The 24,618-nt window shown below is 39.8% G+C and overlaps 1 protein-coding gene across 1 annotated transcript in view; it reads right to left on the reverse strand.

The window, feature by feature from the left end:
• Nucleotides 1-2,685: 2,685 nt before the first annotated feature.
• Nucleotides 2,686-24,618, reverse strand: part of LOC123234567 (ATP-dependent RNA helicase DDX19B-like) — a 37,572-nt gene continuing 15,639 nt past the window's right edge. The window contains 11 exon segments of the mRNA XM_044660473.1: nucleotides 2,686-3,007; nucleotides 3,398-3,589; nucleotides 4,306-4,468; nucleotides 4,857-5,094; nucleotides 6,645-6,822; nucleotides 10,350-10,464; nucleotides 11,118-11,220; nucleotides 14,338-14,430; nucleotides 14,783-14,918; nucleotides 18,035-18,088; nucleotides 19,540-19,588. Coding sequence (XP_044516408.1) covers nucleotides 2,946-3,007; nucleotides 3,398-3,589; nucleotides 4,306-4,468; nucleotides 4,857-5,094; nucleotides 6,645-6,822; nucleotides 10,350-10,464; nucleotides 11,118-11,220; nucleotides 14,338-14,430; nucleotides 14,783-14,918; nucleotides 18,035-18,088; nucleotides 19,540-19,588 — 1,383 coding nt within the window. The 3' untranslated portion in view covers nucleotides 2,686-2,945.

Below are 24,618 nucleotides of genomic sequence, written 5' to 3' on the forward strand. Positions count from 1 at the left end.
GCAGAGGGTTAAATAAAGCCCAGCAACCAAAACGATGTTGTTCCCTATCTTCCTATATTGATAAAGTTTTAAAACCCTTAGTAACATGTTTTTCATAATTGGTTAAAATCTATTAACATAACAAAGCAGGGAATACAATTAGGCATTTCTTATCCATATGGTCAATACATATGATACTCAAGTGACCAATGAAGACATTTTTCTATTGACAGGCAGTATATTCAGAGTTCTAACTCAACATAGGTAGCATCTTTGATTAAAGGCACAGGTCAGCAGCAGAAACCTCTCCTACTAAAGCAGCTCTAGATTGGTGTATTCATTCTTCTCTCTTCCCTGCCACATATGCTCTACATCATCCATAGCCTTACTCTCCACACCTCAGCAGATTTTATTAAGGATGCCAATAACCTCACATGGGAGGCAGCGCTATTCCATGGTTATGGGACCCTCTTAAGAAACTTGATAAAAAAGGCAAAGACAAGGAACTAACAAAAAAGGGGCAGAGAATACTCTTCAAGGGAGGAAAAATACCAGATCCAAGAATGATCCAGTCACCCCAACTGGACCAATTTTTACTCCTGCTAGAGAATCCTTTGGAGGCTCACTGGCCTTGGTCCTCTTACTATTTGCCCTCTTAGATCTGTAGGATAAAAGAGCACCTGTGATATATGCCAGGAGAGACAATATGTCCCCTACCAGGAAGCCTGCTCTGCCAAGCCCTTATCAGATTTCTCAGGTTAGGAAAATATCTCCACCCAACTTCACTAAACCATCTTCCTGTCCATTTAACTCCATCTATGAAGAAAGGTAAAGATTAGCTTGAAATTCCCTTGTGTTTAAGAATGGAGCTGCCCTAAGAATGAGGAGGGAAAAATGGAACCAAAAGCATTAAGGAAATCAAGAAAAAACTGTTCACAAAGATGAACTAAGAGGTTGATGATGATGGATCAGTTTTCTTATGTAAGTGTGGCCTACACTGATTAGGGCTCCGCAGAGCAGATATTAAGATATGCCCATTCTTAGACAGAAGCAAATTTTATCAAAGCATCCTATGGGTTCTGCCTCTTACTAACAAGGTACAGGCAAAAAAAAGAGGCTTTATAACCCAAGGGGACAATTATAAAGCACCCTATGTCATGAGCACACCTACTAGACAGAATCAAACATCTTGCACATCTATTCCTCTAGCTAGAAAAACTCAGAACCCAGTATGTCTAGTGTCTGGAATAATTCTTCGATATTAAAAATAACTAGTCCTTTGGGTTCAGATAATGAGGCCAGAGCAGCAGGAACATTTCTGGAAAGAGTGCAAGGGTTCCTTCTCCCTTTCCTTTGGATCTCTTCTGTTTAGGAATCAGGACCACCAAAATACCTTGTATCCACTGATTAGCTGTGCTTCCCATTCTTTCTTTCCATGTGAGCAGCTTTTGAAAGGTACCTGTCTTGGCTATCTGTTCAATAGAATAGAGATTTTTCTTCTTGAAATACCTTGTAGAGGAGAAATCAAGAATAAGATATCCAGTCCTAGGGGAACAGGAGAGTAGCAAAGTTGAAGCATGGAGACAGCTATAATTTATCCTTGTTGGGACTCCATACTGGTCCTGCCATTTTTGAAAGAGGATACACAGTCCACCACCAGAAAGAGCCAATTACTATGACTAATCATAAAAATATTCAGTGCAAGATGATCTCAGAGTGCTTTTTGGTTACCACTGATGAGTAAGGAAGAAATAAACCTGAAATCAGCCAGGGAGATACAATGGGCATTTGATAGGGCATTTCTAGTCTATTTGTAATTATGAATGCAGGTATTTGCATACCGGCTGCCTCAGACACAGAGAATTAGAATCAATATTGGGAGAGTGATTCCTCCAAAGCCTTCCCTTTTGGATCTGGACAACAATCCCAGAGTGACAATATGTGCTGCTGCTGGCCATGGTAGTCATAGTCTCTCCCAATCTCGTTCAAATACTTCTGTCTTCTCCCGTTCAGTCAGAGAAGCAGAGTCTTCAGTGACTGTTTCCAATGAAGAGGATCCAAGAACTTTTATCTACTTTGCTTTATCATTGCTGAAGGATTTCTGGGCATTTTAGGACTGCTGGAAGGATACTGTTTATGAGGCTTCCCTGGGACAGCCATGTGAAGTAGAATGGTCCCTATGATGTTACACAAGAGTTTGTACTGACTCATGCTAGTAAAACAAGTCAGTCTCTCCCTTAAGTGTATCTGGAGACAGAGGTTAAGACTAGACCCTGGGATATAAACCTAAATGCAAGAAAGGCTCCAAATTGAAGTTCTTTTCCATCTTCAGTCAATCCCTTATTGCTCTGCCCCACTGGAAAGAGTAAAAAGGGAAAGATATCCCAGCTGGGCTGCTCATCCTAGCCTGCAAGACACATCTGATTCCCTTATTCCATGCAATCAAATAGTTAAGCATGACTCTGGGGCCTAGTGGCAGGTCCCCATATAGTTCCAGCTACTGAGTTTCCTCCTCACTTCTACAATGCCACTTCTGCAGGTAACTACAGGCATGTACATGCATTAAGATATGCTTATCCCAGGCCAAAGAAGAGAAATCTATATGCTACCACAAGAATCAGAGATTAACCAAAGCTGTGACAAGTCCTTAGTTTACATTTAAGATTGAGACACATTAACTTTAAATAATAAATTTACCAAAAAGGAAATTTCTGTATATTCATGCCTAATCTTAAGAGCTTATGTAAACATTTTTTCTCTCTCTACCTCCCCCCATTATTTGTACAATTTGTTGTTTTTTGCTAAGTCCAAACATAATTTGAAATGAGGTAGGTAATTCCTGTGTATTCCCGCCTTTGTCCTTTTTGGTGAATGGCTGAGAGATGTGCCAATTTGAAAAACAAACAGTCCAAATGGAGCTGGAGATACACGTGTAAAAGGTGTATATCAATTCTAGTCGATGCTTGTCAGTTGGCTATTTTCTCAATCTCATCCAAATCATCGGTGTCCAATCTGTCTATCTTCTTATCTGCAAAGAAATCAAACCAGAGAGAATCAAAATCGGAGCCCCTCCAACGCTCTACTTCAGCCACTGTGGCAATGCTAGGAGAAATCTCCAAGTACCGCTGAAGGGCGCTCCTCAGCTGAATGCGGATACCTTCACGGTTCATCAAGTGCCCCAGGCTCCTGGGGTGGAAGAAAACACAAGCCAAGCCAGGCCATTCTCCCCCGAGGGCTTCGGTCCCTGAGCCAAGAGAGTGGGCCCTGCTCTTCTCTGCCCTCCCCATTTCTCTAACAAGAAGGAGGGAGATGGCGGATGAGACTCTGACCACTCTCCAGCCCCCGTGCCCAAGAGCCCTGAGCTTCCCCACCAAACGAGCCCTGGGCCCAGAGGGCAGATGAGCTCTAGGACACTCACTGAAATGTTCCTGGATTCTGTTGAGAATGTTCATGCTGTGCTTGCTGTCCACCATGTTCACAGCCAGGCCCCGTTTGCCAAAGCGCCCCGTGCGCCCGATACGATGAAGGTAGGTTTCGTTGTCTGGATTCCCATCCTTGTCCACGGGCAGGTCAAAGTTGATGACCACAGATACCTGCTCCACATCGATACCTACAGGGCACCAAGACGGGAGGGGAGACGGGGACAGCTGACAAAAGCGCGCTGACCCCCAGGCTCCACGAGCCACAGCTGCTTTGTTTGGAGGCCAGGGATGGGCAACACTGAGCTTGCAGAGTCTGGGACCAGCAGCTGGGACACTCAGAACAAGATGCGGGACCTGAAGAACAGCCACTACCAAAAGCATCGAATCCACCCAAAGTCATTCTCTGGTTCCAAATGGTCCAAGATTTTTCCCTCCCCCATCTGCAGGATGGCCCAAACCGCCTGACGCTATCTATCAATTTGCCACAGCCAGTCCTGGGACTATTCAAGCCTACAGGAGGGAGGAAGGGAGGAAAACCTAGCAGCCAGGGCCCTGGAGCAGGGGGCTGAGGAAGTATCTGGAGATAGTCACCATGTTCAAGGACAGAAAATTCCTACAGGATGATCTATCTGCTGACCCCAGGGAAGCCATCTCAAGGCTCAAACGTAATGTTTTCAGTCTAAGGGAAAAGACAACGTGGTCAGCATTGCCAGGGGGGTAAAGCCAGTGTCCAACAGACTGTTTCTGCAAAGGCAGAGAAAGATGCTGATTGAAGATCTGGGTCTGTTCTGCTGGGGAAAACCAAAACTGCCCTGGCTAGAAAGAGGATCCCTCCTTTTCTCCTAAGTCCCCCAGCCTCCACCTGCTAGCAGAACAAGTGGCTGAGCCCAGTGTAATCTCTTACCTCGAGCACACACATTGGTAGTCACCAACACTTTCTCCTTGCCTTCTCGGAAACGCTCAATCACCGCAGCTCTCTGTTCCACCATCATTTCACCACTCAGGAGGGCCACCTGGTGGCCTTCTTTGGATAACTCAGCTGCCAGCCAACCAGCTGTTTTGCGGGTCTGGAGGGAAAAGAATTTTTAAAAATAGAAACACCTGCAAAAAAATTAAGGCACCTGGAAAAAATGGCTTCTTGTCATTGAAACAGAGTCAAATGTAGAAAAATGACTCTTTAGTGTTTCAAAAATGATTTGGAAGAATCTATATTTTAGAGGGATTTCTTGAGCAACTGCAAAAAAGAGAAACCACCCATGGTTTAAGTTTTCCCCCAGTTCTTCCTTCCATTAAAAAGAAATTCTGACAACTCCAATTTCTCTTCTTACTCTGATAATCATAAATCCTTCTTTCCTTAGTAAACAAAATGAATTTCTGCTCGAAAAGGCAGTGCCTAAGGTGACAACACCCAAGCTAAATTTTACTGACTTGGTATTATAGCTGGTTGCTACTCACATGACAGAAGATCATGGCTTGAGCAATAGTGATGGCCCCATAGAGATTACAAAGGGCCTGGAACTTCTCATCTCGGTTACTGCACATCACATAATACTGTTTAATGGTGTCCAATGTCTCTTCCTCTCGTTTCAGTTTGATGATGTTTGGGTCTGGGACAACTTTCCGGGCAAATTTCCACACAGAATCTTCAAAGGTGGCTGAGAAAAGCAGCATCTGGCAATCCTTAGGGAGCATCCTAGAAGGCAAGTCCCAGCTATTCAGCATTAACTAAAGACTTAAACTAAAGGAATACAGAAGGCACCACCTTCACACATTAATCTGACTCTCGAGTCCCTAACTGTTGCAAGTCTGTGGCAACAGAAAGTATGGCAGAAAGGAAAGATTCCTCAAGGCTCTCCTCTTATACTAGGATTCAAAACAAGACAAAAATGAACAAGCAGGATTCAAGGACATCAATCATCTCTGTTCCCAGATTACAGTGGAAAAAAATTAAATGACTAATAGTCAAGATTCATATCTTACGAGCTATTAAAGACCCTTAAAAATTCCGCAGAAAAATGGCAGCTCATGAATATTTAAGTCCTAGTTATAAGTACCAGTAAAAAATAAAGCTCTTGAAATAAACTTCCTGAAGTCAACTCTCAATTATTTAGCATTGTAAAATAACGGAGGAGACATTGTTGGACTAGGTGATCTCTAAGGTCCTTTCCGCTCTAAATCTATCTACATTCAGGAATTTGGATGATGTGACTGAAAATTAATTTACTTGATCTTTCTTCTAATTTATTTTTAATTCCAACTTGCCCAGAGTCAACAAACCAAACCAATTGATTTATAAACCAAATAGTAAACATTTACTTAATCCTTAACTTTTAACAGGGCAGAACCAAATGAATTAATAACTAACAAGCGAACAAAGATGATACTTTTGTTTTTTCATTTCATCTGGACCTACATAAAGTTCCTTTTTTTCTTTTCATTTTATCTATATATGTGATACTTGTCTTCCTTAGTTGATTTTTCTATCATTCTTTAAATTAACTTATTACAAAGCCTACTAGGTTCACCAAATTATAACAGGAGCAAATAAACATTTATTTCTTTTAATCTAGTGATCTCTAGACTATTCCAGATAACTATTTTAGTTAATTCATTCAAAAGATCTTGGGATGTTTAATTAATGTCAATTCTTTGCATTTCCCTTTCTGTTATTGAGAAGTCACTGTATCACTCTTCATGACTTAAGAACACATCATACTTAAAATTATCCCAAACAAATGAAGTTCTATTTATTTACAAAGATATACAAGACCCTATTTACCTTTGGTTAATCAGTTTAAATGATTTAACATCCTCTCTGTGAATGAATTATTGGGACTCTGAGGGAATCTAGGTGGCAAAGTAGATAGAGGGTCAGGCCTGGAGTCAGGACCGTGAGTTCAAGTCTGACCTCAGACACATACTAGCTCTGTGTCACTTAACCCTGTGTGCCTCAGTTTCCTCTTCTGTAAAATGAGCTGGAGAAAGAAATGATAAACCACTCCAGAATCTCTGCCAAGAAAATCCCACATGAGTTCACAAAGAGCACGACATGACTGAACGACAACAATGGCACCTGTGTGCAAAAGGCACAAGGGTGGTAAAGGTGAGCTTTGGTATTAAAGAAGAAAGCACAAAAAATGATCCACAGTCTTCAATTCCAAGCTAGTTTCCTCTGGGAATCTCTGGGATGATTCTCTTCCTGTACCCTACACAGCACATACACCCCCACCCCACCCCCGGTACCTCTGGATGCGGATGCTCTGATCTTGATGGCCTTGGGTAGCTATCATCACATCAGCTTCATCCAGAACAAACACCTTGATCTTTTTGGGGTCAATGAATTTTAGTTTGGAGCACCAATCCAGAACCGTGCCTGGGGTGCCAATGACAATCTGCTCACTGATCTTCTGACCTCTTTCCACTGTTGGAGCAAAAATGAGGGTTTCTACCATCAGATGATTATTAATAAAAAACATTGCACAAATATACTTGACCAAAGCTATATGAAACAGACATTTAGGTGTACACAAACACTGGATAAAAAGAAATTAAAAAGAGCAAGGAGGTAGACAAAAGTTTACATTTTCCTTTGTTTTATAGTAACAATGTCAACAATAACAGCAAGTGTAGCTCTTTAATGCTATAAATTCCCTTGACATACAACTCATCTCATTTGATCCCCACAACCACCCTTGGAGGTCAGTACTTTAAAAATGTCCCCATTTATAGCTGAGGAACTGAGGCTCTCCAAATTTAAGTTTCTTGTCCACATCATACTGCTAATAAATGCCTGAGGCCACATTTAGACCCTGATCATCCTGAATGCAAGGTTGCACCCTCTCTTTTTCAGGTGATGTTGCCTCTAGAACTAATCATCAAATCCTATCAATTCTCTCTCTCTAAAATATCTCATGTCTTAACCATCCTTTTCATTGTCACTGTCAATAGCCTAGTCCAGGAATAAGCTGGATAAGTCCGGCTTAATAAGCTGAATAAGTCCAGGAATGAAGCGTCAGAATCAATAAGCTGTCTTGTGAAGAGATTTACAGTAAGGGGAAGGCCGGAGCATCATTCAGATTAGTGCTTTCAAATATTTTTTTAAATGAGAAACATTTCTTGAGTGATTTCTTCTTTCAGTCCTAACAACTTGACAAGATAAAAATATCTTCTCTAGCCCCCAGAATATTCTATCCACACTCTTGCTCAAATGAGAAAATATACTTAATATTAAAAATGGGCAACAAGGTGGTACAGTGGATAGAATGCTGGGCCTGGAATTAGGAACTCATCTTCCCGAAATCAAATCTGGCCTAGCTGTGTAACCCTGGGTAAATCATTTAGCCCTGTTGGCCTGTTTCCTCATCTGTAAAATAAGCTAGTGAAAGAAATGGCAAACCCTTCCAGTATCTCTGACAAGAAAACTCCAAATGGGATCACAAAGAATCAGACATGACTGAAATCAACATCATCAACAAAATACTAATAAGGACCTTAGCTATTGACTTCATGTAAGCAAAATAATCTCAGATCAAGTATAAATTACTCTATTATTTTATATCTTCCCATTTTAAAGATTTTTTTTAAACCCTTACCTTGTGTATTGGCTCCAAGGCAGAAGAGTGGTAAGGGCTAGGCAATGGGGGTTAAGTGACTTGCCCAGGGTCACACAGCTAGGAAAGATGGGGTTTGAGGGGGCAGCTGGATAGCTCAGTGGATTGAGAGCCAGGCCTAGAGACAGGAGGTCCTGGGTTCAAATCTGGCCTCAGACACTTCACAGCTGTGTGACTCTGGGCAAGTCACTTGACCCCCATATTGCCTACCCTTACCACTCTTCTGCCTTGGAACAATACACAGTATGATTCCAAGACGGAAGGTAAGGGTTTAAAAAAAAAAAAAAGATGGGGTTTGGTTTGAATGTTTCAGAAGGATCTGGTTCATATTTTTTTAATTCAAGTAACAAGTATTTTTCCAAGTTAATCTTTCACCACTTCTCTCACTCCAGTGGAACAATTTTTAAAAATATATCTCACAGCATATTATCTACATAGTTCAGCAAATCCCTATATTAGCCATGTCTGAAAATGTGTGTTTCTCTTTGCATTTTGCATTCATCACTTCTCTGTCAGAAGGTAAACATGGTGTTCCATTTTGATTCTTTTGGACTTGTGGTTTATTATTGTGTCGACCAAAGTTCTAAACTTGTTCAAAGTTGTATTTCTCTACAAACTGTTTTTCTGCTCACTTTGTATCAGTTCATAAAGTTCTTCTCGGTTTCCACTGTCCATTTCATCATTTCTCATGGCACAGTATTCCAAAATACCACCATCCAATATGCCATAATGTGTTTAGCCATTCTCCAATAGGGCAACACTCCCTGAATTTCCCATTTGGGACCCCAAGATTACACAGAATCTTTTCCTCTGGTTTCTTTGGGGCTATAGGCCTAGTAGTGGAATATCTGAGTCAGAGTGGATACACAGCTCCAGAGTGCTCTCCACAATGCCAGGACCAGTTCAGAGTTTATCACCAGGACACTTTTTAGTGCCTGTTTTCCTACAGCAGTCCTTCTAAGCATTCCTTATTTTCCACTGGTGTCATTTTTGCTAGTCTGATGGGTATGTGGTGGATCCTCAAATTTGCTTTGATTTATATTTCTCTAATTACAAGTAACTTAGGAAATTTTTTATGTTAATTGATTGTTTGGATTCCTTCCTTTGAAAACTATCTATTTATCTCTTTTGACCATTTATCTTTTGGGGAATGGTTACGAATTTGAGTTAGTTGCTTCTATAACTTGAAAAGGGAACTTTTATCAGAGAAAGGTCTTGCAAAGGTTTCCCCCCCCCAATTACCCATTTGCCTTAAATTTTTTATTGTTAGGTTTGTTTATGCAAAAATATTTTTCTTTTTTGAAATTCTTACTTTCTGTCTTAGAATCAATAATAAGTACCTGTTCCATCGCAGGAGAGTTGAAATGAGGACTAGGCAATGGGGGTCAAGTGACTTGCCTGGGATCACACAGCTAGAAAGTATCTTAGGCTATATTTGAACCCAGGACCTTCCAACTCTAGTCCTGGTTCTCTATCCACTGAGCAATCTAACTGCTCCTCTATAAAAATGTTTTAATTTTATGTCACCAAAATTAACAAAATTGTCCATTTTCTCTCATGTTTCTCTATCCCTTGTTTGAGCATGATCCCTCTCCCATCTATAAATTTCAGAAGTAATTTCTTCTTTGTTCTTCTCATTTGTTTATGATAGGACTTTCATACCTAGGTCATTTATACTCCTGGAGCTTACTCTGCAAGCTATGTTGTGGTCTAAATCTAATTTCTGCCACGACTGCAAGTTCAGTTTTTCTGTGTTTTTGTCAACTAGTGAGTTCTTTCTCCAGTAACTGGACTTGGGGGCTCATTAAACCACAGGCTACTGGGTCTGTTTGCTGCCAGATGCTGTTTTAGCTCATCAATTCCACTGATGAAATCTCTCTTGGTTAGAACCAGAACCAAACAGCTTAATGATTATCCCTTTGTAGAACTGATACTTTGAGGACTGATACTGATATTCAAAAGTACCTTATAACAGGTTTTACTTCATTTTTCTCATCTCAAGTTAACTTAAAATTTGTATTACTAACATCTTATTTAAGGTATCACTGACTTTTAATCAGTTTTAATGAATTGGCTTTTAATCGTTCTTTAAGCTTTATATCATCACGAAAGGAAAATCTCTCCACTTTAATAGTTCTTTTTATCATCTCTTGTTTTGATATTAACTACATTTCCCTTGCTCTTTCCCCTCCCACATAAGCCATCCTTATAAAAATAAAGAGAAAAATAAATATTTTAGCAAAATTAACCAAGCCATTTAGAAGGTATGACACACATATTCCAATCGAATTTTTTTTAAAAAAACTTATATATTGTGTCATCCTCCTTGTATACTCACATTTATTGCCTCGAACAGCATAAGCGAGTTTAAGTTCTGGATAAAACTTGCCCATCTGTTCAATCACTTTTCCTGTCTGAAGTGCCAGCTCATAAGTGGGTGAAAGACACAAACACTGAAAAGAAAAAAAGACGTGCTTCTGATCATTTAACAAAATCATTCGATAACAGAGAATTCTAAGGCACATATTTCAAGGAGACATTTGAACATTTTGTTTTAGTGGGGGGTTACTTAGAGATTTTAACTTTCAGCGGACCACCAAACAAGGCTTCCCAGACTGTAAATGATACACACCATCTTTATTTCTTCAGGCTCCCAGAAGCCCTATAGTACTTCTGCATGGGAATTCTGGTTCAGAAAATTGCTCACATCTGCTATTTTAATGCCTGTTCAATTTAAGGTTGGGGCCAAAGAGTTAAGTCAGAGGTATTTCTCTGGGGTTTTAGTTCCTTAACTCTCTTCCCTTAACCCTAAAGGAAAATTATTCTGCATTGCCCCAAAGGTTTATGGGGAAGTGGGAGAGATAACATGTATAGATATTCTCCCTGTGGGTAGTAGTAGTAGAGAAGGGAATATGGCACTGGCCAACAGCTTAGCAACCAACCAGGCAGATCTTCAAGATATGCTGGTAAATGTAACCCATATCCTAAGGAGCCTTGCTATATCTCCTATCAAAGGAACTGAAACACCAGTCCTTTATCTATCACATGGTAGCACTTCTCTAAATTCAGGCTAGTCTGGGCACACTTACCTGCCCCACACTCTTACCTGGGGGTATCTGTTCAATGGTTCCACTTGGCTGAGCATAGCCAGGACAAAGGCAGCTGTTTTACCAGTACCAGACTGAGATTGGGCAATCAGGTTCTGTGGGCTAGGACAAGGTGGAAGAGAAATTTAAATCTATTAGGGAAAAAAATAAGTAAAGAAAAAATCCTGCCAAATTCCTTCTACAACACAAATATGTTTTCATACCTAAACCAGGTATCAAAAAAAATAGAAAAATATAAACCGATTTCTCTATTGAATATTGGTGTAAATATTTTATTTTTTATCAGAGGGCAGCTAGATGGCTCAGTGGATTGAGAGCCAGGCCTAGAAATAGGAGGTCCTGGATTCAAATTTGACTTCAGATACTTCCTAGCTATGTGACCCTGGGCAAGTCACTTACCCTCTATTGCCTAGCCCTTACCACTCTTCTGCCTTAGAACCAATAGACAGTGTTGATTCTAATATAAAAGGTAAGGTTATTTAAAAAAAAAAACCACAACTTTATTTAAAACATTCTTTTTTTTTTTTTAATTTTGAGTTCCAAATTTTCTCCACAAGTAAATGGCTGCAATAACCTAATGTTTGATAAACTTAAAGATCCCATCTATTGGGGCAAGAACTCACTATATGCAAAAATTGCTGGGAAAATGTGAAAGCAATCTGGCAAAAACTAGGAATAGACCAACATCTCATACTATATGCCAATATAAGGTCAAAGTCCATGATTTAGAAATGAAGGGTAATGGGATCTCCATACGTAAGAATCCCTGTGGGATTAGCTAATATGACAGAAAAGGAAAATGATAAATGTTAGAGAAGATGTGGGAAATTTGGGATACTAATGCACTAATGGAGTTGTCAACTAATCCAACCAATCTGGAAAGCAATTTGGAACTACGCCCAAAAAGGGCCACAAAACTCTGCATATTCTTTGACCCATTCTTTGACTGGATCTAATTACCAAAGAAATCAAAAAAGGAAAAGGATTCATATGTAGTAGCTCTTTTTCTGGTAGTGGCAAAGAAATGGGAACTGAGGGGATGCCCATCAACTAGGGAATGGCTAAATAAGTTGTAGTAATGACTCTGAATACTACTATTGTGCTATAAGAAATGAGGAAGCGGATGGCTTTCAAAAAACCTGGGAAGACTTATATGAACTGATAGAACTAAGAGAATATTGTACACAGTAACAACAATTAACAGCTATCAACTCTGAAAGATTTAGGTACTCTGTTCAAATTAAAAATCTATCAAGATTCCAAAGCCTCATAATGAACAATACTATCCTCCTTCAGAGAGTTAGTATGATTGAAGCATTTTTTCCTTGCTTTTCTTCCCCTACAACATAGCTAATGTGGAAATGTGTTTTTCATAACTTCATATGTATAATGACTATATATGTATAATAGGTATTGTGTTTCTCAATTTCTCAATGAGTGAGAGAGAGGATGGAAGGAGGAAATTAGGAACTGGAAATAAATTTAAAAAAAAAAACCCTTACCTTCCATCTTAGAGTCAATAAGGTATATTGGTTCTAAGGCAGAAGAGTGGTAAGGGCTAGGCAATGGGAGTCAAGTGACTTGCCCAGGGTCACACAGCTAGGAAGTGTCTGAGGCCAAATTTGAACCCAGGACCTCCTGTCTCTGAGCCTGGCTCTCAATCCACTGAACCACCTACCTGCCCCCTGGAAATAATTTTTAAAAATCAATGAGGTTTTTTAATAATAACAAAGTTTAAGGTAAGGAATGGGTACTGAGAACAGATTTATAATAATAGATTGCCAAATTTAGATTCTATAGCACTATTACTTTTCATAAAAGAAGTACCTTTATAAGCACAAGATAACATGAAAACCACAGTTTGAGGAAGTTGGAGTTTTCCATATACTTGCTGAGATTTTCTAAAGAATTATTTCGATGGCAAACCTTTTAGAGACTGAGTACCGAAACTGCAACCCTCACAACACATGGGAGCCCCTTCCTTACCCCAGAGAAAAGGGAGGAAGCACTTCCATTGGGCTGCTGGGCAGAGGGGCAAGGGATGGGAGAAATGTCCTCAGGTGCACAAGAAGAAAAGGAAGTGAGCAGCCTGCTCCGGCATGTGTGCCATAGGTTCACCAACATGGCTCTAGAACATCTCCTACTTTTCTTATAGGGGACATTATCAACCTTCTTATGGAAGATAAGACAAACCAAACACTGACTCCATGGGACTTAGGAGGATGGAAGGGGAATGAGCTCACAGAGCAAATCACTGACTAGGGGCATACAAAGTATAGGTCACTGGATGACAGAGTTTTCTAACAATACAAACTGGATAGGGACTAGGGGATGAAGGTAGTCCAGGTCTTATGATATTCATATATTCAAACTAATCTATTATGTGCCCTAGAGGCATCACTGTGGCTCTTGACTGTGGACCAAACCAGATTAAAATGTAACTGGGAAATATTTAACAAAATAAATAAAAATATGATGGAACATAATACTGATATGTTATTTTTTTTCCTTTTTTTTCCTCTAAAACCCTCAACCTTCTGTCTTAGTAACAATTCTTAATATCAATTCTAAGACAGAAGAGGGGTAAGGGACAGGTAATGAGGGTTAAATGACTTGCCCAGGGTCACATAGCTAGAAGTATCTGAGGCCATGTTTGAACTAAGGTCCTCTCAATTCCAGGCTTGGTGCTCTATTCACTCACTATGTTACCTCATTGCCCCAGTAAGTTGTTTTCTAAGTCAATAGGAAGCCTACAAGGATCCTTATGTAGGGTTTAGCCAATCATCTATTTGAGTTTGACATCACTTCTGTGCATCATCAAGAGCACTGTGCATTTATCAGAGAGTATATCCATTTTTTAGGGAGAAAACAAGGTCGGAAACACAACAAAATTGTCTGTTGTCATATATGTTTCACTGTTTTGGCACAAGTGTAAGTTGAATATTCTAAAGGAAAAATAGGACCAGAATACCTACTTCTAAAAAAGCCAAAAAAAGAGCACTCAAAACTTAAGTGATTGTTTGAATCAAGTTTTGACACTTAAAATACTAGAAATGTTGGGGTATTAGATCCTTTCAGAATTATCCTCATTCTAAATCATCCTGTCTAGGAAATCATACTTCTTAAAACAACCTTTTCAGTTCTCCAGAAAAGTTAATACCAGTGAAAAGAATTAAAGAAGCAAATTATAAAAGGGCTAAACTACAATTGGATACATACGGTTCAGCAAGCATCATTGGTAATGCATTTTCTTGTATTTTGGATGGTCGGTTGAAACCCATAGCATAAACTCCTTGTAGAAGCTGAGGTTTCCTGTAAGAATGACAACAATATGCATTTTTACCTGTAAATATCAATTCTAGAAATCATTCTTCTGCTCAGCAGATTAAAAACATACATCATCATCTAGAACCCCTAGAGCTAATTACAAATTTTACTATTCCAGAAAAACAAGTATATACGCCAATAATCTATCATAATTACTAAGAGATTAGGAAAATGTTCTGCTGTGATGAGAAAATGCATACATCTAGCTATATAGCACTTAACTTTACTAGATTATATGGAATGCTAAATTTTGAACAAAGTCCCTTTGATTATAGTGGCGCAGGGTGGACTTATGGCCATTGCAGACCAGTAATAATTAGAAAAATAATATACTTACAGTCGAAGCTCTTCAAAAGACTTCACTGAATAGAGGGGGGAATTTGGATCCCGCTGTAGGACTTCCACCTGATTTGTGTTATCAACAAGATTATTTCTGATCAACTTATTTAGCAGTGACTGGGCAGCTCTGTCCTCTATGGTGAAGAAAACAGCTTTATAATAACAATGAAAAATGATTCACAAAAGCCACAATAACTTCACTTCATTTGGAGATAAATGCTGTAACTGCCACAACAACACTTGTTCATTCTCCCTTTTCCTTATCAATACTTCCTCCTTTTTTCCCCATCACTTCCACTCACATTCTCTATTCTTTCCTTTGTCTTCACCACAAATCCCAAACCACCAGAAGGGAAAACTGACAAGAAGTAAAACCATATGATACAATGTCTTAGCCTTCCATAGCTTGTCACATGGGCCAATTTTTTCTCTGTGATATTTATCATCTTCATCATTTCCAGTTACCTTCCCTTTCTTAATGTAGAGATATTTTTTTTTAAACCCTTGTACTTCGGTGTATTGTCTCATAGGTGGAAGAGTGGTAAGGGTAGGCAATGGGGGTCAAGTGACTTGCCCAGGATCACACAGCTGGGAAGTGGCTGAGGCCGGGTTTGAACCTAGGACCTCCTGTCTCTAGGCCTGACTCTCACTCCACTGAGCTACCCAGCTGCCCCCAATGTAGAGATATTTTTTACCAATAAGTCTAGTGTCTTACCAGTCAGTCAACAAGGATTTATTAATTCTTTATTATGTGAAAAGCACTTTATGTAGTAAATGCTGGGTATACAAAGATAGGCAAAAGACAGTCCCTGCTGTCAAGGAGCTCACAATCTAATGAAGGAAAAATCATATCCTATAAACAATTAGGCACAAATAATACACACAGAGAAGAAATTAAAGATAATCTACAGAGGAAAGGCACTCATTAAGTATTAAAGCGGATTGGCAAACAGGCATGGAGTCAAGCCATGGGAGTGTCTTGTGAGAATAACAGGAGGCTGCAGAATACATGGTGGGGACTGTGGGGTATAAGAAAACGGGAGAGAGAGATGACAGTCAGGTTATGAAAAGATATAAAAGTCAAACAATGGATTTTTCTATTTCATCCTGGAGGTAATAAGGAACTATTTTTTTGTTGTTCAGCTGTTTCAGTTGTGTCTGACTCTTCCTGACCCTACTTGAGGTTTTCTTGGCAAAGATACTGAGTGGTATGCCATATTTCCTTCTCGTCTCATTTGAGGGATGAGGAAACTGAGGCAAACAAAGTAAAGTGACTTGCTCAGTGACTTGTCACACAGCAAGTGAGTGTCTGAAGCCAGATGTGAATTCAGGTTTTCCTGATTCTATACCAAGGACTCTATCCACTGTACCACCTAATTGCCCCTAATAAGGAGCAACTCGAATTTATTGAATTTGGGGAGTGATTTGTGTATACAAGTGAGAGAGATAGACACAGACAGACAGACAATTGGTTCTGTGTTTTAGAAAGATCAATTATGAGGGCAGCTATGTGGCTCAGTGGATTGAAAGCTAGGCCAAGAGAAAATCGGTCCTAAGTACAAATCGGGCCTTAGATACTTTCCAACTGTGTGATCCTGGGCAAGTCACTTAACCCTAATTGCCTGGACTTTATCACTCTTATACATAGTATTGATTCTAAGACAGAATGTAAGGGTTTGATTTTTAAAAAGAAGGAAAGAAAGATCAACCTAACAGCTAAGTGGAGAATGAACTGAAGTGGTGAAACTTGAGGCAAAGAAACCAACTATCAGGCTACTGCAACAATCCAGGCGTGAGGAGCTGAGGGTGTGCACCACGGTGCTGACAGTGTCAGAGAAGAGAGTATAATCATGAAGCAAAAATTGACAGGACTTAGTCACTGATTGGAAGCTAGAATTAACAGGAGAGGAAGACATCTCAACTGAGTGGGTTTGAGTGATTAGAAGGGTGGAAGGTGATAGTGAAGAAGAAAGTGAGAGAAATAGAAGCATCGATTGCATTTGGCTTTCTCAAGAAATTAAACTAAAAAAGGAAGAAGAGATATAGGATAATAGCTAACAATGAGGACAGACCAAGAGGAGGTTTTTAGAGGATAGAGGAGGGAAGGATGTGGATAGGTAGCAGGGAAGGAGCCAGTACACAAGGAAACAGTGAAGTAAGGAACAGGGGTGAGAGAAAAGGCAATCTGTGAGAGAAGGGAGGATGGAACAGGATCTCTTGAGCAGGTATAAGAGTTTTTCTTGGCAAGGAGAAGGGCCATGTCTTCATGTAAGACAGGAGAGGAGTCAGTGACAGAAGGCATCTGAGGAATGTGAGATGAGGACAGGAAAAGAGGCAGCTCTCAGTAAATGAGCTTAATTTTCTCAGTGAAATATGAGGCAAGATGTTCAGCCTAGGGCAGGGGTCAGCAACGTATGGCTCTCAAACCAATTAGGCTCTTTCTGCAGGAGCCATAAAGTCCATTTTTTTTTCAGGCACTGTTACAGGAGTGGCACTGTGAGCACTGTATGGCTCTCACGAAATTATATTTTAAAAAATGTGGCGCTTATGGCTCTCACGGCCAAAAAGGTTGCCAACCCCTGGCCTAGGAGGTAAGAGGAAATGGCAACTATGGAAAATTTGAGAAAAGAAAAGAAAGTTTGGCAGATCACTGTGGCAAGTGAAATAATGACTAATTACTCAATTAAGGATATAGAAAAGGATTTTCTTGTTGCCAGGAAAAGGCCCAGCTGAGCTCAATCAAAACATGTTTATGTCTTGCTTCAGCTTCATTCAGTAACAAATGAATAGGAGCAAAGGGAACAGATTGTGAGAACAATCCAAGACCGAAGCTGAGAAGGGCAAAGTCAGAGAGAATATGTAATACTAAAGATCATCTCAATCTACTTTGGTCTTTTTTAAACCCTCACTTTCTGTCTCAGTAACAACTCCAAGACAGAAAGACAAAGGATAATCAGATTGAGTTAAGTGACTTGCCCAGGGTCCCATGGCTAGGAAATGTCTGAGGCCACATTTGATTCCAGGTCTTCCCAACTCTAGCTCTGGAGCTCTATCCACTATGCCACCTAGCTGCCCCTCAATTTGGTTTAAATATAGATTATAAATTCAGACTTTTTCGTGTATTGTGATTCTGTTTAAAATGAAGCCTTATAAGTTAAGTCCAGTTCTCAGTATTAAGTTCTCATTTTAAATTTAAGAACTTAATTCACAGAATCCTTTTATTCTTTCCCTACTTCAGAGACATAGTTACCTTTCTCCTCTTCATCTGTCTTTTCTACATTATCACTGGATTTGACAACAGTACCTGAATTAGACAAAAGGTTGTTATTGAAAAGTACATCCTCTACATATAAGAGTCAAACAATTCAGATCTTGTGACAAATAAATGAGAGATACGAAAGACTGGAGAGAAAAATATAGTTTTCCATTCTTACCTCATCCCCACCCCAAATTTTTCTTGACTATTACTATTCTATATAATATACCAAACATGATTATTTTACACATGATTCTGTTTGCAGGGTCCTAAACTAACAAAATGACTTTAGATCTATAATGGGCACATAAAAATAAGTATTGTAGTTATATATATTTAAAGCATCTCTAAAATATCCTTACCAAAGTCTTAAAACATTTATTAACACAATAGACTCCCATCACATTCACATTGCCTAACTGATGAGCATCCCATCAATTTCCAATTCTTTTCCACTACAAAAAGAGCTTTCTTTTTTTTGAAGTACAGACTTGGTAGTGGTATGGCTAGGTCAAAGGACATATTCAGTTAAAAACAGCTTTTTGATCACAGTTCCCAATTGTTTTTCAGAATGGCTGGACCAGTTCACAGCTCCACCAAGAGGACATCAAAGTACCAGTTTTTGCCATAGTCCCTTTAATATTTGTCACTCCTTTTTTTGGTCAACTTTTCCAGTCTAATGAGTAAGAGGTGGTGTCTCAGAAGAGTTTTGATTTGCATTATCCAATTACATTCTTTGGCATATTCTTATATATCATTATTCTTTGGAGCATTTCTTTCACATAGCTATTGAGAATCTGGGTCTCTTTCTTTGAAAACTATCGTTTCATATTTTTTGACCATTTATGAATCAGGGAATGGCTCTACTTCTTATCTTAGAAATCATACCTTTATTAGAGAAATTTCCTGCAAATATTCCCCCTCCATTTCCTGCTTGAGAAACTTGATTTCAAAATAACCAGAACAAGCATTCTCTTTTAATGCTCACACATAGGTTGTTCTAGTTATCCTTATTAAAAAAAATATTACAAATTTTTAAAAAACACGACATTGACAGTACACTCAGTAATCAAAGGCCACATGAATATCTTACACATATATTTAGGTTTTCTTATAAAAATCTAGCTTAGTAAGTTTTTTTAAAAACCTGACATTGCCATTTATCAAATGCTATACTTAATTTAAAAAAAAACTTTCTATAGAATTGCTATATGTTCAGAAAAAAATCTTTTTTTTTTAAACCCTTATCTTCTATCTTGGAGTCAATACTGTGTATTGGCTCCAAGGCAGAAGAGTGGTAAGGGCTAGGCAATGGGGGTCAAGTGACTTGCCCAGGGTCACACAGCTAGGAAATGTCTGAGGCCAGATTTGAATATAGGACCTCCCATCTCTAGGCCTGGCTCTCCATCCACTGAGCCAACCAGCTGCCCCCTCAGAGAAAAATCTTGAAGGAAACCACATTTCATTTTTAGCTTTGTTTATAATTACTAGATACTCACCATTGGTATCTGGTTTGACTCTCTCTTCCTTCAGATGTAAGTTGCTCAACTACATGGGGGGAATATAAAAGGAAAAAGTATAAGGCCCATCACATAACCAAAGATTTTTAGCTGAGAAATTGAAACAATTTAATCCCCAAATATAGCAGATTTGTGCTGGGGAATTTCTTTCCTTAAAAGTTGGTGGAAAGAATGCTAAAGCAAATCTTACTAAGTTTAATAATGGGATGAAAAATGATTTTATAACAGTCCAAACTCAAAACTTTTTTTTCCACTTATACTCCCTAAACAGAACTTATAATTTATGACTTTTCCAATTCTAAAAACATTTCTCTTACAATGAGAAGACAACATTTAAAGCATGAAGCACTATTCCCTTCCATTTGAAGTTTATCTGTTGATCACATCAATTTCCCCACAGACTGAACTGACTCTCGAATGTATAGCTAGCCTTCATCCTAACTTTCCAGTGGTATTGCTATCATTTCAGTGATCCAGGTTCACAATCTGGTCATCATTCTTGATTCTACTCTCACTCACTTCTCACATCCAATCACTGGCCAAGATTTGGCCTTTCTCTCTCACAAATGCCTTCACAGAGCATCACCTCACACAGATAGCTGGCCTCAGACCCTGGTCACCTCCCTTCAACCAGTCTTTTTTTTTTTTAAATCTAATCCAGCCTATCCATTGCTGCTAACTTGGTCATTTCTTAAAACATGTAAGAGGTTTCAGTGATTCCTCACTGCCTCTTGGACAAAAACAACCACCACTATCTTCTGTTTGAGGGGGCTCTCAGGCATTTTTCTAAGCTGAGCACTGTAACTTCAACGTTGCCCAAATGGCCTACCTGCTTTTCCTGGACACAAACATCCAGATTCTCCCTCCAAGCTTTGGTACAAGTTATTCCTGTGTCTGGAATACTTTCCTCCCTCCTCCTGGACCCTCAGAATCCTTTATCTTCTTTCAAAGGATGACTTAAGGGCCACCTCCTACAAGGGGTTTCTCTTGACTGTCTCTGATGTAATCTCTTCTCACTTCCAAATTACCGTGAATCTTTCCCCTATTTAACTGTTTGAGCATGTTTTTTAACTTGTTGGTAGAATATAAGCACCTTGCGGGCAAAGACTGTCACTTCTGTATCCCTAGTGCCTAACACAGTACCCACATATGACAAAAGATTAATAAACATTTGCTGAATTTAATCTGATGTCATCTGAGCTGCCATTTCTCTGATATTACAAACAAAATGTAGCTACTATCACGGGCAACATAGGATGGCAGACTAGCCAAGTAAAGTCAATCAATAAACACTTACTAAAGGGGGCAGCTGGGTGGCTCAGTGGATTGAGAGCCAGGCCTAGAGACGGGAGGTCCTGGGTTCAAATCTGACCTCAGATACTTCCCAGCTGTGTGACCCTGGGCAAATCACTTGACCCCCCACTGCCCACCCTTACCACTCTTCCACCTAGGAGCCAATATACAGAAGTTAAGGGTTAAAAAAAAAAAAAAAAAAAAGTAAAATAAATAAATAAATAAATAAACACTTACTAAGCATCCGTCCATTCGTTATGTGCAGGCACTATAATATGTGCTGGACACATATGAGGAAAAGATGAAGTAATGAAAGGGCTGGCCTGGGAGTCCTCTTTAAATGGAGGTTTGGGGAGGGGGTTTTGGCTCTTCCCTCCCATCAGAGGGGCAGAGGCAAACGAGGAGGAGGAGAAAGTGAGAAGCAAGTCAACAAGCATTATGAAGCCCTGGCTCTATGCTAGGCACTGGCTAAGCCATGGACATACAAAGGAAGGCAAAAACCAGTCTGCCCTCCAGGAGCTCCCAGGCTCATGGGGGAGACAATACACAAACAATAATATATAAGCAGGGCCCATGCAAGGTAAACTGGGGCTAGAGTCACAGAGGAAGGTGCTGGTCTTACTTAAAAAAGGACATACTGCAAAAAGTGAGATTTTCACTGGGACTTTGAAGAAATAGAAATGAGGAGAGAGAGAGCTCCAGACACAGGGAACAACCAGCAAAAATGTGGGGAATCGGGACAAGAAGTACCTTGTGCAAGGAGTGGTAGGGGGGCCAGTCATGCTCAACTGCTGACTATGTGGAAGGAAGCAAAGGATGCAAAGACTGGAAAAATAGAAGGGAACAGGCATGAGGAGTAAAAGCAAAAAGGAGGCTTTCTGGTTGATCCTAGAAATAAGAGGGAGCCATGGAGTATCCTCAGTAGGAGCACAATGTGGTCAGACCTGAGCTTTAGGGAGATCAGTCTGACCGTGGAGTGAGATGGCCTGGAGCAGGAAAAGGTTAAATAGGGAAACCAACCAGCGGACTCTTTCAATAGCTCAGTGTGAGGCGAGGAAGGCTTCACCAGGGCTGTTGCAATGTCAGAGAGATGGGAGTGGAGATGTCACCAAGAAAAATCAACAATCCTTGATGATCCATTGGAAATGAGAAGGGAGAGAATGGGGATTCGAAGATGCCACCTAAGCTGTGAGCTTGAGCTCAGGGAAGAGGGCAGTGCTCTGGACAGTCATAGCAAAGTCGGGAAAAGGAGAGAGACTAGACAAGAGATGGTGAGCTGTTCTGGACAGGTTGAGTTTAAGATATCTGCAGATATCCATCCAGCTTGAGATGTCTAACAGGCAGGTGGAGATGTGAGTCTGGACATCAAAACAGAGGTTGCTGTGGTTGTTCAAGCGTATGAGATCCTTCGTAGCTCTGTTTGGGGTTTTCTTGGCAAAGATATTGGAGCAGTTTGCCATTTCCTTCTCTAGCTCATTTTACAGATGAGGGAACTAAGGCAAATGGGTTTAAGTGGCTTTTCCAGAGCCACCCAGCCAGGAAGTGTCAGTCAGATTTGGGGGTTGCTTCTTCAGTGGGTTTTTGTCTATCTTTCACCAAGCTATTGGCTCTTTCTGTCATTTCTTTTCCCAATTTCTCCTCTACCTTTCTTATTATTTTGTTTTTTAACTTCAAGTTCTAGGAGTTCTTTGGGGGCCTGACTCCCTTTAACCCTTTCCTTTGAGACTTCATGTTTCTATTTTGGCATCGTCCTATTCTGGGTTTCTATTTTGATCTTCCCTGTGACTAAAGTAACTTTCTAAGGTCAGGCTTTTTCTTTGTCTTCTGCTCATGGTAATTTGAAGATGCAGCAAAGGAGACCTCGAAGAAGCTGTCAGGTAGGAGGAGGACCAGGGTATCCTGAAAACCTAGAGAGAAGAGAGCGTCAAGGAGAAGAGAATGACCAATAGTGTGAAAAGCTGCAGAGAAGTCAAGAAGGCCTAAGATTGAGAAAAGGCCTCTGGACTTGGCAGCTAAGATTTATCTTTGGAGAGAGTGATTTCAATTGAATAATGAGGGTCAGAAGTAGACCTCAAGAGAGTTAAGAGGCATCAACTATATAGGACCTTAGTCAGGAAAGGTAGTCAAATTATGTCATCTAGAAAATAGCATTTATAAGCAGGAATAATTATAATTCAGTTGAGAAATATGCTCCAGCTTATATGCCCAAATACAGCCTCAAATTCAAGTGCCACTCAACTATCATGCTAGGCATCCTAAAGTTCAGACTTGTGGGGAACAATATGACTACTCAATATATTAAGCCATCCAAATACCCAGACCAGAGATTAAAATGCAGTGAGCATATAACTACTATTTATCAGCACTATATCTGATCTTAATTATAATCATAGCTCACATATAACATTTACTATGTGCCTGGTGTAAGTGCTAAAATCTTTTACAAATATTATTTCATTTGAATCTCACAACAACTAGGACATGTAGGCATATTATTATCCCCTTTTTACAGATGAGAAGACTAGGACAAACAGAAGTTAAGTGATCTGCCCAGGGTCACATAGCAAGTGTTTCAATCTGGTTTTGAACTCAGGTCTTCTCAACTCCAAGCCAGCATGCTATGCTGCAGGTAGAAGATTAAATACTGACCGTATGTGAAAGGCAACTTTGAGGTTTTTACATCAAAAGAAATCAGAGAGAAAAAAAAGAAATCAAGAACCTCTAACAAGAGTTTGTTTCAGTACCACAGTTCACCAGGTTCCAAATGTCTATCATAGCCTTTTCTGTTTCTTCTCCTGCAAAACACATTCACTATTATTCACCATCATCTCCTATGTGATATCAATCCTTACTTCAGACATCCAGAAGCTTCAGACTTATGCGTCATAGTGCCATGTTTACAAATATCGTATCCTTTTAGTATGAAGTCCTGGAGCAACAGCACAAACCAGATGGGCTATCTTTTCACTCCATGAAGTAATTAGCTAAATCAAATACTCCAGGTCTTATATGACAATTCAATAATTCAACAAACATTTGCTAAGTCCCTACTATGTGTAAAGTACTGTGTTGTGTCCAGCACTATGACACAAACAAAAGTGAATAGCCTCTGCTGTCAAGAAGATGACATTTCCTTTGTGTAGTTTAAGGCATGTAATTCAATATCTATGCTTCCATGGTTTCTCTCCAACTGAGTGCAATAAAAACAATGTAAAGTATTATAATGGGTTTAGTCAAAGGACAGGTAATCCCTTGACCTAATATTATACTGGGCAAATCAACACAAGAGAAATGGATAAAAAGTCAAAGGACAGAGGCAAAAAAGAGGGGGCAGCTAGGTGGCCCAGTGGTTTGAAAGCTAGGACTGGAGATGGGAGGTCCTGGGTTCAAATCGGAATGAAGACATTTCCTAGCTGTGACCCCAAGCAAGTCACTTAACCCCCACTGCCTAGCCCTTACTGCTCTTCTGCCTTGGAACCAATACACAGTATTGATTCTAAGATGAAAGGTAAGGCAGAAGAGCAGTAAGGGCTAGGCAGTGGGGGTTAAGTGACTCACCCAGCTAGGAAGTATCTGAGGCTGGATTTGAACCTCCCATCTCTAGGTCTGACCCTCTATCCACTACCAGACTGTCCACAGACACTCTTTTTTGATGGGGACATAAGGAGTGTCTAGAAGAGGCAATGAAAAGTAGGGAATATGCCTACTCCAGGTAAATTTGAGAAGTACACCTAATGCTGTACAATGCAGTGTCTCCTGGAGGGA

This window comes from Gracilinanus agilis, chromosome 2 (genome assembly GCF_016433145.1).
Source record: "Gracilinanus agilis isolate LMUSP501 chromosome 2, AgileGrace, whole genome shotgun sequence".
Taxonomy (NCBI): Eukaryota; Metazoa; Chordata; class Mammalia; order Didelphimorphia; family Didelphidae; genus Gracilinanus; species Gracilinanus agilis.